General features: G+C 39.8%; 1 protein-coding gene across 13 annotated transcripts in view; it reads left to right on the top strand.

Annotated features, from left to right (window-relative positions):
• CDC14B (cell division cycle 14B) overlaps positions 1 to 16,434 on the top strand; it is a 75,924-nt gene that overhangs the window by 20,914 nt on the left and 38,576 nt on the right. For all 13 annotated transcript variants that reach the window (XM_075931842.2, XM_075931839.2, XM_075931845.2 and 10 more), the window contains 2 exons: positions 761 to 853; positions 15,608 to 15,684. In XM_075931842.2, coding sequence (XP_075787957.1) covers positions 761 to 853; positions 15,608 to 15,684 — 170 coding nt within the window. The remainder of the gene's footprint in view (positions 1 to 760; positions 854 to 15,607; positions 15,685 to 16,434) is intronic.

Below are 16,434 nucleotides of genomic sequence, written 5' to 3'. Positions count from 1 at the left end.
TTTGAGCATGAGTTTCAGCTCAAATAGGCACTGTGAGTTGCCAGGAACCTGTGAGAAGACAATATTAATGCTACATAATGATGGGACTAATGAAAATGAACTGGTAATGAGGGAATTTAAATACCAGAGAGGAAGATATTGGGGCAGATATGAAGGGCAAGATTTAAGGTCAGTTGTGGAAACTTAAGTTTTAAGATTTGCAGTTTTTGAGAAATACTTGTGTACATTTTTTAAAAATAACGACAAACTTTCTAATGAGTCAATGTCACATTTAATATTTATTATAATACATAAAATAACTGAAGAAAATACCACCAAAAAGAACGTGGTATCATTTTCTTTCATTATAAAATTACTATTTTCATAATAAAAATTATTTCATATTTGTGTAAAGAAGAAAAAAAATACCCACATTCATTCACTCTGTCACTCTCATTTAGAATGGCTTAACATGGGTTCAGTGAAACTGGATTTTCAACAGATTTGATGCTTTCTTATCAACCAGTATACTAAAGCCCTGATCCTGTATGGATTCTGAGCATTTCTTAGGATTGAAAATGGAATAACATACTTGATTGTATCTTCACCAGAAAGGCATTGCCACCATTGGAATTAATTTTGGAAATCTTATTTCAAGTGAGGTCAAATACTGTTTGTTGGTGGTTCTGCTGCAGTGATTTCAAAATTATTTTTTATAAGGCTATACAGTTATAAGTTCAAATTGCCAAATTATAACACTGTTGTTCATTTCTTGATACAGTCATTTACATTGATAAGGAAGAAAATAATTCATTATACTGGCTTTGATCAGAAAAAGCAAGCAAATGCTGCATTCCTCATAGGCTCTTACGCAGTAAGTATTTAACTTTTTATTTAAATGGACTTACTAAGTTTTGTGTTTTAATCATTCTCCTATATGCAGTCCTTAAACTATGAAGAAAGATATCTTCCCCTCTTAAAAAAGTGGTGCTGGAGAGGGATAAGAATTTGCTTTCTTGGTGTTGCTTTTCACAGTGGGTTGGTTTTTGTTTGTTTGGTGGGTTTTGTTGTTGTGGGTTGTGGTTGGTGTGTGTGTGTGTTGTTTTTTTTGTTTTTTTTTTTGTAAAAGTTGTTTAGGTGTTTTTGGAAAATCACCTATTGTTTGTTCACGGGTTTTTTTTTTTAAAGGAAAATTGGCTAATTCTTGATATCTTATGACGATGCATCCTTTTGTAAAGGCTAAATACACCAAATGTTTTATTTTTGAGTTTATATATTGGGAAATGAATCTTCTCCAGCCTATTCATTTCCTGACTCAGGCCACAGATGGAATTTAGGGGAAGAAAGAAGATAGCATATGGACTGCTCACAATAGATACAATATCCAAGGAGGTAGAGGGAGGTGTAAAGAGAGTACTGTACCTGAAGATACACTACGTCAGGTGGTTGGCCATGTAGGGAAAAAGCTAATAGCTAATTAAGTAAGTTTATATTGCTCAGTCTCTGAAAGACTAAATGTGTAGCAGGAGCTTCAGAAATGTGTAGTGCATGTCTAAAATGAAGAATGTTTGAAAAGTAAAGAGGCAACAGACTGTAGTTCATTAACATTGGTATTTGACTTGTGTTGCATGTTGACTGCACTTGACTTTTTCATTTCTCTATGAGCAGTCTCTAAAAATAAAGAATGGGTTGAAGGACCTGGGCTCTCCATCTTACTGGTGACTAGAGTGGGGGTTTAGAGTTCAGACAGCCCTAAGTCATTCACCCTTAAGTACAGAGTAGGGCTATTAAACTCCTGCATTTCTGAATGTCTCCTTGCTGCTGGTTTGTGTTAAGGAGTAAAGTCTGTTTCCTGCTCTCCAGGGTTTTCCCGTTGCCTGTCTGCTGTACTTATGTCCAAAAGATTCATTTATAAATGTGACTTTTTTTTTTTAACTAAAACCTCTCAATGTTTAGAAATGTTATGTTCTCATTATACTATTCTGAAACCAAACGGAAACATGTAACGTATCTTGCTTCAGTGTAATTGTTAGGAGTTAAGATACTAAAGTACAGTACCTGACCAGTTACAGTTTTTAAGATTAAAACAAAACAAATCTTTAGAAGTATTTTTGAGTACTCTGTAGGCAAAAAAATTGGTACTGTTTTCATTATAGTACATTCCTTTCTTCTCTCTTTTTTTTTTTTTTGTCTTGTGTGTAGTGCTACACATCAACATAGCCAGTCATCCTGTGAAGCACCCAAAATGCAGAAATAATAATAATCGGTAGTGCAGAAATTCAGTAACTTGTAGAAAATTAATTTTTTTTAAATTAACCTTAAAAATCCTGCTTCTGATCATCCATCTGATTTTTCTGCCATGACACCATACACTGGAACACACAGTTGGAATGGACTGTTTATATAAAACTTCATAAATATATAAGGCTGTATTTTTCTCCTCCCAGGTAGATACAGGTGGGAAGATCACTTTATTCCTGATAGAATTCTGCACCAAATTTTTTTAAAAAAAATCTACAAACAATATTTTAAAATGCTACATGTTTTATTTGTCAAACTAACACAATATAATGACACTAGTTTTTGATAAACTATTTCAAAATACCTGCCAACAAATATGTCAGTAATAATAGAGGGTATGTCTACACTACCCCACTAGTTCGAACTAGTGGGGTAATGTAGGCATACCGCACTTGCAAACGAAGCCCGGGATTTGAATTTCCCGGGCTTCATTTGCATAAGCGGGGAGCCGCCATTTTTAAAACCCCGCTGGTTCGAACCCCGTGCAGCGCGGCTACACGGGGCACGAACTAGGTAGTTCGAACTAGGAGGGTAGTGTAGACATACCCATAGATAATAAAAGAGATTTGGGAAATGTAGGTTTTTTTGACAAATAAATTCCTCAGTAGGCATATTAATATGTACCTTTTAGTAATTATTCATTTAAACTATAATACAGAAACATATTTCCTGCACCTCTCAAACAGTACAAAAGCTTAGGAGAATCAGAGGTAATGGAGGAGCTGAACAATAGGGAAGAAATTGCTAGAAAGGAGCCTGGAGTATAAACCTGAAAGGTCTGGATGGGAGAGGTACAAAATAGGTTTTTGGGGGATGGGAGAGACTATTAGAGAATTATGGAGCCTCTTCTGTGCAGACCCTGGCTGATCCCTAGTTTTTCTCATTCAGTCAGGCACATCTCCTCCCATCTGCATGTGTCCCTGCATGATCATTCAGCCACCTTAATCGCCACTCCTATTCAGTCCCTGCTCCATTCTGCTCCTGCACTAGCCTCTGTGATGTCCCAGCAGCTCCGTGTGCCCCACTTTTTCCCCTTCCCGTCCCACATATCCTATGCTTTCTCACTTAGCTCTGCAGGAAGGGTGCTGTGAGGAACTCAGCCTCTCCTCCCTGTTGACTGTTACTGCCAGTGAGCTGGCTGTCCTGTTTGGGTGCCACAGTAGCTCCTGGTGGGCAAAAGGTAGATGCAGAATGTATTTTCAGCAAAGAAAAAAAATCTGTGGGGAATGTGCATTCTGTACATGTGCAGTGGTGCAGAATTCCCTTAAGAGCAACTAGTGAAGAGAATACTATCTCTGAAGATACCTCCTCACTCATCACCCCCATAGAAGATCTTCCATTGAGAGCTAGATTTGTGGATTGAAAGAGGGCGGGGCAACTGCTGAGGAGTGATATGGGGGGCACTGGCCACCTTACCATCACTTCCTAGATGATTCCTTCCTGCGCCATCCCTGGACTCGGGGATGGCTGGCACAATCCCTTCTCGGCCCCAGACCCTGCCCCATCCTACTTCTGCGCTCCTCCTCTTCCCCCAAGATCCCTCCTCTGAGCAGTGCAGCCTGGGGAATATACATGTATATTCAAACAGTTATAAAATATTTTGTGCTGATTTTTATCTTGTTAGGGAAATACATGTATTTAACCAGGTATGTGTTTGAGTTAAACTTATATGGGTTTAAATAACTACTCCCCATTCTTAGAATAATGTAGAAGGGCTTGCCCCCGGTAGTGAAGAGTATATTCTATTGTTGATCAAAATTCTCTAAATCTCAGTGCAGGGAAGTGTAAATGGAATGAACGCAAAATTTGTTTGTATATATATTAAAGTTATCCATCCTATTGGCCTATCAGAAAGGCCCTTCAGTGCTATGTTGAAGATCTGGGTTTAGTTTCTGCAGGTTAAACCTTTCTATTCTGGCACTCTGATCTGGCAACATCTGTGATCCAGCATGATTTTAGTTAGCCTGATGTCCACTTATCATGGTGGTGGCCAAGTTTTCTGCAGTTCCATAAAGTTTGTTTACAGCCACCATTCCTGGTTCTCAGTACTGTTGTTTAATTCTAATTTACCCCTAAGGCTACGTCTTCACAGCAGCATTATATCGGAATAATTGACATTATTCCAAAATAACATACTCCATGTCTACACTACTTTCAACATAATGTCAAGCTGGAGGACTTCTTATGCCGACTCCTGTAACCCTCATTTTACCAGGAGTAAGGAAAGGCTGAGAAAGAGTGCTCTTTCTTGGACTTCCTGCTGTGTAGACAGTGCCAAAAGCTGAAATAAGCAATTTCGACTTAAGCTATGCAGTTGATGTAGCTCAAGTTGCGTACCTTATTTTGGCTTTAGCCGTGCTGTGTAGATGTGCACTAAATGTCTTCTGAGAGCCTTATAAGCAATGACAATGCTGATAATGCTTCTAGACAATACTGACTTCCCCTGGTTTTGCAAATTATCTGGTTCAGCAATGGTCAGGTCCCGAGGGTGCCAGACTAGAGAGGTTCAACCTATATTTTTTTGCTTCCAGTCTTTCATGTCTAACTGTCAGGGTAGTTAAACACTGGAATAAATTGCCCAGGGAGGTTGTGGAATCCCCATCTCTGGAGATATTTAAGAATAGGTTAGATAAATGTCTATCAGGAATGGTCTAGACAGAATTTGGTCCTGCCATGAGGGCAGGGGACTGGACTTGATGACCTCTCGAGGTCCCTTCCAGTCCTAGTATTCTATGATTCTATGACTGTCTAGTTTGAGAGTTCCTCGTGACATTTTGACTTCTATCAGTTGAGTGGTATTAGGTGCCTGAAGGGATCTTATTTCTACAATCCGCTTCTGTTCTAGTTCTGGAGATGTGTTGGCCACACTGAAGAGTGAAGAAATGAGGAGCTTCAGTGGGATGAAGGTGAAATTAGGGGAGAAAGTCATCAGAAATCAATAGTTAAATGAATTGTGCTGTGATTTTACTGTAATGTAATGGAGAAGAACACAAACTCAAATGTGTTAAATTGTTACACCAATTTGCTGTTAAATAAGTCTGTTCTTAAAAATACAGAAATGAAAATATTTTTTTCATTCTTTGAGAGAGATCAAAGTTCTTATAATTTTTTGCCAGTTCAGAAGACTAGGATTGAATGAACTGAAGAGCTCTGCATCTTGTCTCTTCCACCAACACAAATTGGTTCAGTAAAATATGTACCTTATCTCTATCCAATAGAACACTTACACTCACATCCTGTTGCCAGTGTAGGGAGCACGGAGGAGTTCATTTGTGGCTCACTGAGCTCTTGTAACTAGGATTTTTAAAATGTTGCCTCTGAGAGGGTTGTGAAGAACATTTTAGGGCCAATTTTAAGACTTTAAGGGAATGATCACGCTTGCATGTGTTTAATTTTAAGTAATCTCTTTTTAAGTTAAGCCATATATCTGCAGATATGCTAAATAAAAATTATTACACAAAGATTTTCCTATTTTAGAGAATGGTATTGCCACTGGCTTTTTTTAACTGTTTCTTAACACACAGAAAACTGAATAAAACTTGAGATGCTAACCCAAGTTCATAATGCAATAAATATAAAACTACTCAGAGTAGGGAGTTGTGAATTGTTAACCAGTGGCCCAGCTGGGCTGGAGTGGCTCCTGCCCACTGCCGTTTAAGTGGTTAAACAATGTTTAACTGGTTAGCTGATGAAATGGGATTTTAAATCCCTAACTCAGAGTCTACCTGCCTAAAAACAATAAATAGTGACCATTGAGTACAGGTTGAAAATCTCTTAACTGGGATTCTCTGGTCTGGCAACATCCATGGCCCGGCATGGATGTTGCAGGGCCAGAGAGTCCCAGTGGAGGGCCAGTGGCATGAATCCCTGCAGGGCTGGGCAAGGCAGTGAGTTGCTCACAATGAGCCCGCTGACAGCGCGTGGCAACAGGCCTGCCCAATAGGGATGTTAAATTTCAATTAATTAACTAATTGAATAGTCGATGGGATTCCCAATAGTCAGTAAGGGCTAGCGCGTTCTGCCTTTGAAATGTACAAGAGCCCCAACAGGGCTCTTGTGCATTTCGAAGATTGAAATACTGTATGAAGCCTGGGGCCAGCAGGGAGTCACTGGGGCTCTTGTATATTTCAAAAAAGGAAATGCTGCATGGAGGGGCCAGCAGGGTGTCCCCTACTGACTCCAGGCTCCATGCCACATTCCAACTTTGAAGTGCACGAAAGCCTCCGCTGGAGCTCTTGTAGATTTCAAAGCAGAAGCACTGCATGGAGCTTGTGATAGAGGCAGCAAGGGGAGGGAAGCGACTAGTAGGCTAGTGTGTTGACTGTCTGAAACTTTTGTCGGATAGGCGACTAGTTGATTAGTTGCTTTTGCTTGTCGGAGAGTCGATTAGTTGCCTACATTCCTACTGCCCAGTGGAGTTGGGAGACTCAGATGAGGCTTCCTGGTGAGGCTGGGAGCTACGTAGCTTGGTGAGGCAGGGATCTGGTGTGCGTGGCTGCCTGGCGGGTCCTGAAGCCCCAGTGCCCTGTGCATGGCTGCCCAGCAGGACCTAGAGCCATGGCTACGATGGCTGCCCAGCGGGGTCTGCAGGGCAGCAGGGTCAGCAGGAGATGAGGAGACAGCCGGGAGGCTAGTGTGTCGGGAGGCCAGAAATGACCCCCCCCCCCGGTAGGGCAAAATCCCTCATTCAGGTCCCAAGGGTGCCAGACCAGGGAGGTCCAACCTGTATTAACTTGAAAGCCTCTTGCTTTGAAACATGTTTGTCCTTAAAATTGCAACAATCAATACTTTGTTGCATTGTGTAAGCCTTACAACTTCCACTTGAGCAAAACATGGCATACTGTTGCTACATTTGTCATTTGGGGTGGTGACCTATGCTGCTCCTGACTTTCTGAAGCAATTATGCAAGTCCTCATGTTGTGAGGCTAAGAGATTGAGGTCAGTTATTTGGTTTGAGCAAAGGCTTTCCTTACTTAATGGTTATGTTTTTTTAACGTCTCTCCTGTCTCATTTAACAGTCCTCCCCTCTCCCCCCTTCAGTGAAGACAGTTTCCGAATGGGGCATCCAGCCTAAACATTTCTTTTTATATCTACTGATTTCTTCCAGGTATGCCTTATGTGCCAGCTAGGCCTCTAAAGCAACAGGGGCTTTTCAATCTTAAAATAGCTAAATATTTGTTTTTAACAAACACGTCTAAGATTCCAAATCTGTAACAAAATGTAAGTGTGTTTATACTACTACATTTACTCAGTGATTTGGAATCTTAATCCTTTTCATTTCTGGTCCTTCACTGCACATTGTGACACTACAGAGTCTGATAAATTTTCCTTTAACTTGTTTGAATACACCAACATTGATACAAGCTTCTGACCATACAAGATTGGGGTGTCCCTAATATGATCAGCAGCGCAGATCATGTATCTTATGGAAACACGCAATCTGGGGGCTAAAAGTATTTGATTTAATTACTTTAGAACAAAACAGCTAATGTCGATGTCTCCCCAAGGCAGAATTGTCTTTGCTTGGAAACTGTCTACATTATTTAGGCCTTATTGTACTACCAAGCAAAGATTCTTTGAGATAATCTCTATAAGGGCTTCTTTTGATCTTCACCAGGACTTAGATGTGGCTGGAGAGAGCCTCCTTTTTCTATCTTTGTTGTGTCTATACTCAAGATATACCAATTTTAACCTTGTGGGTTCAGAGCATCTCCTTCTCAACTCCTGACTCCCTTTGCTGCATTAACTTAGTAACAGTGTTTCTTTTCTCAGGCTTGGCACAAATTATGTACTTGGAGGGCAACCCTCCATGGGTACCGCCCCAAGAACTCATCTACAGGACTCATCTCTGTACTTTGTCTATTTTCTCATCTTCTTTCTTCAGGGTAAGCAGAGTTTCCTTCACCCATTCTGATCCATAGTGCTGTTTTTGCTATCTCAGTTTGAAAATGCCACACCTAAGAGAGACAGTATTTTGGAGAGAAGGAGGGAACTATAGAAGCGATAGCCCCTCTATTTGTGATGCTCCATGCTCTGCTCCTCTTTTTTTAGTGGTTGCATAGTGATTAACCTTTGGCTAAGGCTATATGAGGTGTATGTTGAAAGAAGTTGGCTGTAGTGTATTTTTGGAGGAAGGAAGTATAAGACTTCATTATCTGGCCTTCATTTAAGCAAAAGCTGCCTTGGGTCTTGACTTTCTCCTTCAGAATTTGTCCTTTACAACATTTCCCTCTCTGACTTACTTTAAAAAGTTGTATAAAAACTTTTACCATAATTAGCATTCACAGTGGCAATTTAATCTCCCATCTCTCCTTACCAGGTCCTTCCAGTAGTCTTGAAGTTTACTCCTTTTGTACTTACTGATTGTCCCCCCTTCTTTGGTAGAAGTAAGGTTGCATGGAATGTGCTTGGGCTTAAGGCAGTGTGCCCTTCTAGATTGTCCTTACTAGATTTTACTCTCTGCACCTAATGGCTTTCTTCGGCTATCTTCCCTCCTCACTTGCAAGGCTTTTTAAGGTTCTTCCTTTTTAAAGATGAACTCTGAGGTAGTTTTTTAGAGATCAGGGTTGCTCTACCTGTGAGCCTATTTTGATCCACTTTAATTTAAAAAAATAATTTATATTTCAGGGGCACCTATGTGTTTCTTTACAACACGACAAATGTTACTTTTTGATCTTTAGGTTAATTTGATTTATTTTTATCTTGATTCTGCAATCTAAATATTTAATCATAAGGCACATTATTAAGTAGAAAATATCAGTTAATCTATCAGCTGTTGAGAATCTTTTTTGTGTGTATATATTGAGGTACAGCAAACACCTGTGTTCTAAAACTGTTCAATATTTATCCTAAAATATACGCATCAATGTTGACTTGCATCTGAGGCTGATCAATATGCTATATCTGTACTGTAGATTTTATGTTCAGAAGGGGGTTGACGTTTTCATTTGCATTTTACGGCTGTTAGAATTATTATTTTGGGTAAGTGTTAAAGCAATTATTATGATGACATAATACATCTTACACTTTCCAAAAGCATATTTCATTATTTGCTTGAGTTTTGTAAATGGTATGATTAACCTACTATCTTATACAGATTTTTAAATTAAGGAATTTTGGTGGGTTGGGGAGAGAATGGAGGTGAAGTTTGAATGTTCAAAGTACTTTGAACACTTTCATTTCATATACTATAAAAGTGTAGTATATCACTAGAATACAGAGTTGGTTTGTTGAAATTTTAAGTGTTTTGAATTAGATTTAAATAAACCATTCTTCTGTAAGAGGCAAAGTAACAATGTAAAATAACTTGGATGGTGACACTACGGAATGAGGTAAAATTCATCTTGGTTAACACTGTATATCAAACTTTAGGATGCCTCCTTCAGATGAACTTCCTTTCACATGACGTTATTCATCTTTTGTCCCATCTCTTTGTCATATTGCTAATTCCATGAAACCTGTATTTAATAATTGGATTGTGGTTTGAACTAGGGATGTGAACGTATAGTCGATTAGATTAACTGATAAGCCTAGGCTTATCGGTTAATCCTCTCAACTACTGACAGAAGCAGTGTGTGTGTGTGTGGGGGGGGGGGAAATGCATCAGAGGCACAAGTTGGGGTAAGCAGGAACAGGTGCTGGGGAGAGCCCACTTAAAAGACAGTTCCCCTAGCACCAGTTCTATACTGCCACCTATCTCCCGCTCCCCCCGCACTATTGCTGCTTTCAGAGGGTCTGAGCTTGTCATGGACAGGGGCTGCTGCCGAAGCAGCCTCTGTGCGCAGCTAGCCCAGGCTGCCAAGGAAAGAGGCTGCTGCAAAGCAGCTTCTCCTGCCCCATCCCCTCCCCTCCCACCCACGGGGAGCCTCTGTTCTATTCGAAGAACTATTCTTTCCTTCATCCCATGGTATATATTGGTACACATAAATGTCATTTCCTAAATTTTCCTACAGAGCAAATTTTTCTTAAAGGGGATAGGATATTGTAGAATGTATTTTAAGAGGGATAAGGGATCTTTTGGAAAAGGCTTTATTTTCCGAAAGATCCGCGTCTAGACTGGTGCTTTTTTCCGGCAAAGCTCCGAGCCGGAAAAAAGCGGCAGCCATTTTTATGCAAATGAAGCGGGGGGGATTTAAATCCCCGCTTCATTTGCAATTGCGATGTCTAATTTGCATCCCTTTTACGGAAAAGGGATGCAGTCTAGACACAGCCCATGTTTCGTTAGATCATGTCCTCAAACTCTTCTTCAGTGTTCCTTTTGGTATGCAGCTTTGCCTTTCTCTCCTCCCTTCACCTTGTTGTCATCATACTTTGGCCTTTTCTTTTGCCTTTTCCTCACTCTGCTTATTCACATAGTTTGAGTCAATTGCTCCTTGCCAGCTATTGACAAACCAATTTTGCTATTCACACCTTTCATCCTCTGGTTTAGTCTAGCATGTTTGCTTGCGTGTCCAAGATTTTCCCTTGAGTGTTCCCTTATATTAAATTTAGTGACAGAACTGAGTTTATCTTCCTTAAACCCTTCCTCTTCCTTAGTCATTGTTTGAATACCATTCTACCTGTACTTCAAGCTCACAATAAATTCAGTATAATCTTTGTCTGTATTTTACTTCTCTTCCCATCTAGTCGTTATCAGATCTCATTGCTGATTGCTCCAAAGTATTTCTATAATTTGACCGTTAGCTGAAATCTGCACTGGCAAGGCACTAGTCTATATGTTTCTTCACCGTGGCTACTATAACCTCCTCTGTTGTGTAAGTGCAAAGTGTTGTTTGTTTTTTCTGGTTTTATATGTATAGAATCTCTTTTTAACCTTCCATCTATAGCAGGGATGGGGAGAGGCCACTGACCCACAGAAAAATCAGTAGAGGGCCACAAACAAGTGAAGCTCTTCTCTCTCCCCTGCCCCCCCCCCCCAAAAAAAAACCTCACTGATGTGGACCTTGACTGAGGAGAAAGACACTCCTCACATTTGCCTCTCATACTAGAGCCTGGGACCCTAAGCCTTGGGGGCCGGATCCAGGAAAGCCAGGGCCACATCCAGTCTACAGTGTAAAACAGAAATAATCAATTGTTGTATGTTAAAGTCCAAATGTCTTGGTCAAGGTATAGTCAATGTTCAGAGCCCAGATATGATAACAAGCTAATCAAGATTTTGGGGGCTGTTCAAAAACACCTGCCAGTCTGGATTTGATACTTAGCCTTTACATCAGGATAGTCAATAGTAGACTAAGCTACTCTTCATTTTTTCTAAAGCATCCCTCCATAACATCACACCTACTCTTCATATCCTGTACTCAAAATCTATTCAAGTCCCTCTCTATTGCTAGGTCCATGTAACTCCTTATTCAGTATTTGTCATCTTATGTGTCTTCTCTTGCATCTTGAACATTCTCCCTTCTCCTAAGTGAAGTTCATCAAGATTGTTCCCTATATGCACAAGTTCTGAAAAAAACCTCACTGTTCTGTGACACTTCCTTCTATAGTGATAGAAATGTAGCCGTGTTAGTCTGTGGTAGCTGAAGCAAAATGCAGGACAATGTAGCACTTTAAAGACTAACAAGATGGTTTATTAGATGATGAGCTTTCGTGGGCCAGACCCACTTCCTCAGATCAAATAGTGGAAGAAAATAGTCACAACCATATATACCAAAGGATACAATTTAAAAAAATGAACACATATGAAAAGGACAAATGAAATGTGATTTGTCCTTTTCATATGTGTTCATTTTTTTTAATTGTATCCTTTGGTATATATGGTTGTGACTATTTTCTTCCACTATTTGATCTGAGGAAGTGGGTCTGGCCCACGAAGGCTCATCATCTAATAAACCATCTTGTTAGTCTTTAAAGTGCTACATTGTCCTGCATTTTGTTCCTTCTATAGTGACTCTGTTGTGTGCTGACTGAATCTTAAGGACTTGTCTCTGCTCTAATATGACACACTGTTACAGTTAGGGATGTGAACGACTAGTCAACTATCTAATAAGGAAATGCTTATTGGGTAGTTGACAGACGAGTCACTCCCCTCCTCCCACCTGCTGCTTCTGTTGGAAAGAGGCAGCAATGGTGGAGAGGAGGAGGGGGCTCATCAAAGCTGCAGTGTCACATGGAGCCTGGGGCCAGACCCCAGGCTCCACATGGCATCGCCACTTTGAAATGCCGCATGCAGCCTGGGGCCAGTTGGGAGCTCGGGCTGCACGCTGCGTTGTCAAAGTGGCATTGCAAAGTGGCAGCATCATGTGGAGCCCAGGGTCAGCTGGGGATTCCCCCACTGACCCTGGGCTCCACGCGGCACTGCTGCTTTGAAACACCACGTGGAGACTGACAATGGGCTCCCTGTGGCGTTTCAAAGTGGCAGTGCCATGTGAAGTCCAGGATCAGCTGGGGACACAGAATCCCCAGCTGACCTTGGACTTCATGCGGCGCTGCCGCTTTGAAACGCTGTGGGGAGCACAGGGTCAGCCAGGGACTGCTTGTGTCTCCCGTTGGTCCCATGCGCCCCACAGTGCTTTCAGCTTTGAAGTGTAGCAACAGCCCTGGGGCTGTTACTACACTTCAAAGGTGGAAGTCCCCGCATAGACTATTCGATTAGCAAAATAACAAAATTTTACATCTCTAGTTACAGTGTACAGACATGTCAGCCTTTAGTGTAGTTAAGGATTGCTAGGCTGAAAGTAATAGTCACTGACATAATTTTAAAAAAATTCTGTCATTGTCTGTATGCTGAGCGTTAAGATTGTATGTTAACAATTTGTGTGTTTAAAATTGTGTTATAACCGTTTTTACTGCTCAGATGAGGTCTCCATCTAAAACTCTTGCCAGCATAATGTTGTTGAGGAATGTCATTTGTTTGTTGGTTGGTTGGGTAGTTGGTTTGCTATTAAATAACACTTATATACTGGCAAAAACATGTGTTTTGGCAGTATAGTTTATTTTATTTGAGCAACTGTAATCTTTTGCCATTATTAGCTGCATCTATGCTAGGAAGGCAGTTGATATAAATTGCATCTCTATTCTTTTAGTGTAGACTAAGCGCTCGTGTAGGCCCTTAGGGTATGTCTACACTTGCACCCTAGTTCGAACTAGAGATGCAAATGTAGGCATTCGAAATAGTCAATGAAGCGGGGATTTAAATGTCCCGCGCTTCATTAGCATGATCTCGCCGGAGCATTACTCCGCTCAACAGCTGTTTCGAAACTCTCCGACTAGATCATGCTAATGAAGCGTGGGATATTTAAATCCCCACTTCATTAGCGATTTTGGTCACCTACATTTGCATCCCTAGTTCGAACTAGGGTGCAAGTATAGACGTACCCTTACTGTTTATTTACCTCTAGTTGCTATCCTTATGGGGAAAGAATCTTGTTTTCCTAGTAAAGTTGATTGTGGAGGGCTGTGTATGTCTTTTGGCACTGTTACAGGTTGAGAATAACCTGTATTGTAGTGCTGCTGGATTTGTCTTGTCCATTTATCAAAGCAGGCTTGACTGTTCTTGGAATATAATTTATATATTAAAACCATGTAACTGATAATTATGGTGTTAAACTATATCATCGTGGGAATGCTAACTGCATGGACTTCTGAGGAATAATCCTCAAACAATATATGCTACTTAATTTTAGCATCATCCTTGTCCCTGGATGTTTGTTTGAGTAAAAAAAAGGGCAATTTTTGGAGATATTTAGAACATTTAAATGACCAAAAGTAAACTAAAATTTGTACCTGTTTTAAAAATATTTTTGTTTGTTTGTTAAATGTTTTCCTGTTCTCCTTGCTAGAGGAAAAAAATAAGTCACCACTTTATTTGATGTTAATTTGTGTTACATCATTTTATGATTTTTTTGGAAATATTTCCCACTTTCTTACCAACATAGTTTCCAGCAACCATGATTTTATTAAACTTCAGATCTGGCTTTTCCACTGTGTAACTGTAATTACAAGGCAATACCAGCTTTTAAAAAATGCCTAAGAAAAAAAAGTCTTAAATGATGAGGGAAATATTTACGTAGATACTTTATTACTATCTAAAAACAAACGAAATCTTGGGAAAAGTAGATATGTTGTTTTTTGTTTTGTTTTGTCTAATTGGAATTATTTTAAAGTACTTAGTTTAATGTTTGTTTAATATGTACTGTTGACAAAGACTTGGAAGGAATTTAGCATTTTAAAAGATAAAAAACATGATCCCTTAACAATTTAAACATTTCAGATTTATACTTCTGTAAAATAACAATGTGTAGTCCATATGAAACTGGTTCTAATGAGAGATGGTAAATATTTTATCACAATGACTACTGTAAACTCTCTGGCCTCATCTTACAGTTCAAAACTGATCTGTTTCTGACAACTCCTGTCAACAGTAACTACCCTTTAACCAGTGCTGAAAATGGTGTAATAGCTAGTATAGAATTGTTTTCAGCACACTTACAGAAAAGATGAGTAATTTATAAAAAAAATGTTTAGTACTGGGCAAGAGAACCTGTTGTTCACAGTGGGATCAATCTCTAGGTGCAGACAGCTCCTTTTTTTTTTTTTTTTTTAAACAACCTATAAGGAACTATGAATTTGTGATATTGGCACCCTTTCCTGTTTTCTTTTTAACAATAAAATATTGTGAGTACTTAGTACAAGCCATATTTTTCTTACCTTCTATTAAATTATAGGCTGGTATGCTTTTTGTGTGTGGCATTTGGATTTAATTAACGGGCACTGCTTAACCCAGTGTTTGTTTAGGTAGTACAGTGAAGGTGGTGCAAGATTTGGAATAATGTGGTGATCTACAGCTCCAACTTTAGAAAGGTCATCGTTCCCTCTTATTAATGTACAGAATGTCTCATGAGTAGATATGCAACTTTGCAGATGCATTGCTTTATTGCTTTAGTGCTCTAAAATTTTATATGCTCTTGTATTTCCTTTTAAATTTTAGTCACTTTAAAGTTTGTACAGAATTGTCCATGAATAATGTGTTATAGAGAATTACAGCACAAATATCCTATTTAATACGATAGCATCAGAAAAGCATTTTTGGGATCTGAAACTCAACTCAAATCCTGATAATGTCTATACAGAGAGTGTTTTGATTCATACTCTGACATTGGTATTGGCCAGTACAGTATGTTACGTAGTATATGCTTTGCTTCTGTCCACCACATTGTTTGCTTATATTCTTTTGTTCTTGATGCCATGCTTGTAGGAAAAAAGATAGTATTCAACATATGTTTTTTTCATATTATTTAGTTTAATGTTTTACTGTTAATATTGATTGGAATTAATAGGTAGTTTAAAATTACCATTAAAATATTTTCTTTCTTTCTTCCAAAAATAGATAATATACTTAAGAGTATCACCTGAAGATGTGTACAGGCTCTTATTGGCTGGAAATATATGTTATCTTCCTTTCAGGTAAATATACAACTATTAGAATTCTGTGTCATGATCTCTGGTTTGTATATTGTGGCAAAGTTCTGGCTGTGCCCCCTAGGTCTTGCGCTACTGGTGAATAATATTAGCCTCAGAGACTTGCCGTGGTCCTATACGCAACCCCTTTCCCTTTACAGGAGGCTAGGTCCACAGCTTAGTGAGCCATACTCCTCATAGGCTAGTCCATAGTTTTGGGGTGAAAACACCCTGATAGTCCTGGTTTCCCCCCATGCCAACACAGAACCTGTCTCAAGTAGTAAGGTTTGGGGGGAACCCGGGCCCACCCACTACTCTGAGTTCCGGCCCAGGGCTCCTAAAGTAGCAGCAGCAGCAGTCAAGATTGTTTTTCCTTCCATCTTGGCAGCTTTATCCCTGGGCCACTTTCCCAAACAACCCCTCCAAAATGTCTCCCTCTGGCACTTGTTAACCAGCTCACACACAACTTTTATCTTACTCCTCCTGTTTCTCCTTCTGGTCTGTCACACTTTGTCTTCCCCCTCTCCTTACCTAGAGGAGGCCTTTTAAAGCAATTCCACTTGCTGTAATTGGCTACAGGTGTTGAGTGACTTGCCTGAGAGAGCAATCTAGTTAATTAATCCCAAGTGTTTTTCCTGCCTTCATTTTATTGCAGCAGGCTTTGGTAGTTTATTCTGGAAAGAGAAAATCACTCATTCAGTGCCCTGTACACCTGCCTTCCACCAGAGTGTGGCAGGCTGCTGGCTTAGGTCTGTC

This window comes from Pelodiscus sinensis, chromosome 6, assembly GCF_052426305.1.
Source record: "Pelodiscus sinensis isolate ZL-2025 chromosome 6, ASM5242630v1, whole genome shotgun sequence".
Classification (NCBI taxonomy): Eukaryota; Metazoa; Chordata; order Testudines; family Trionychidae; genus Pelodiscus; species Pelodiscus sinensis.
The sequence above is the reverse complement of the archived record's forward strand: the minus strand, read 5'-3'. Positions and strand labels throughout refer to the sequence as shown.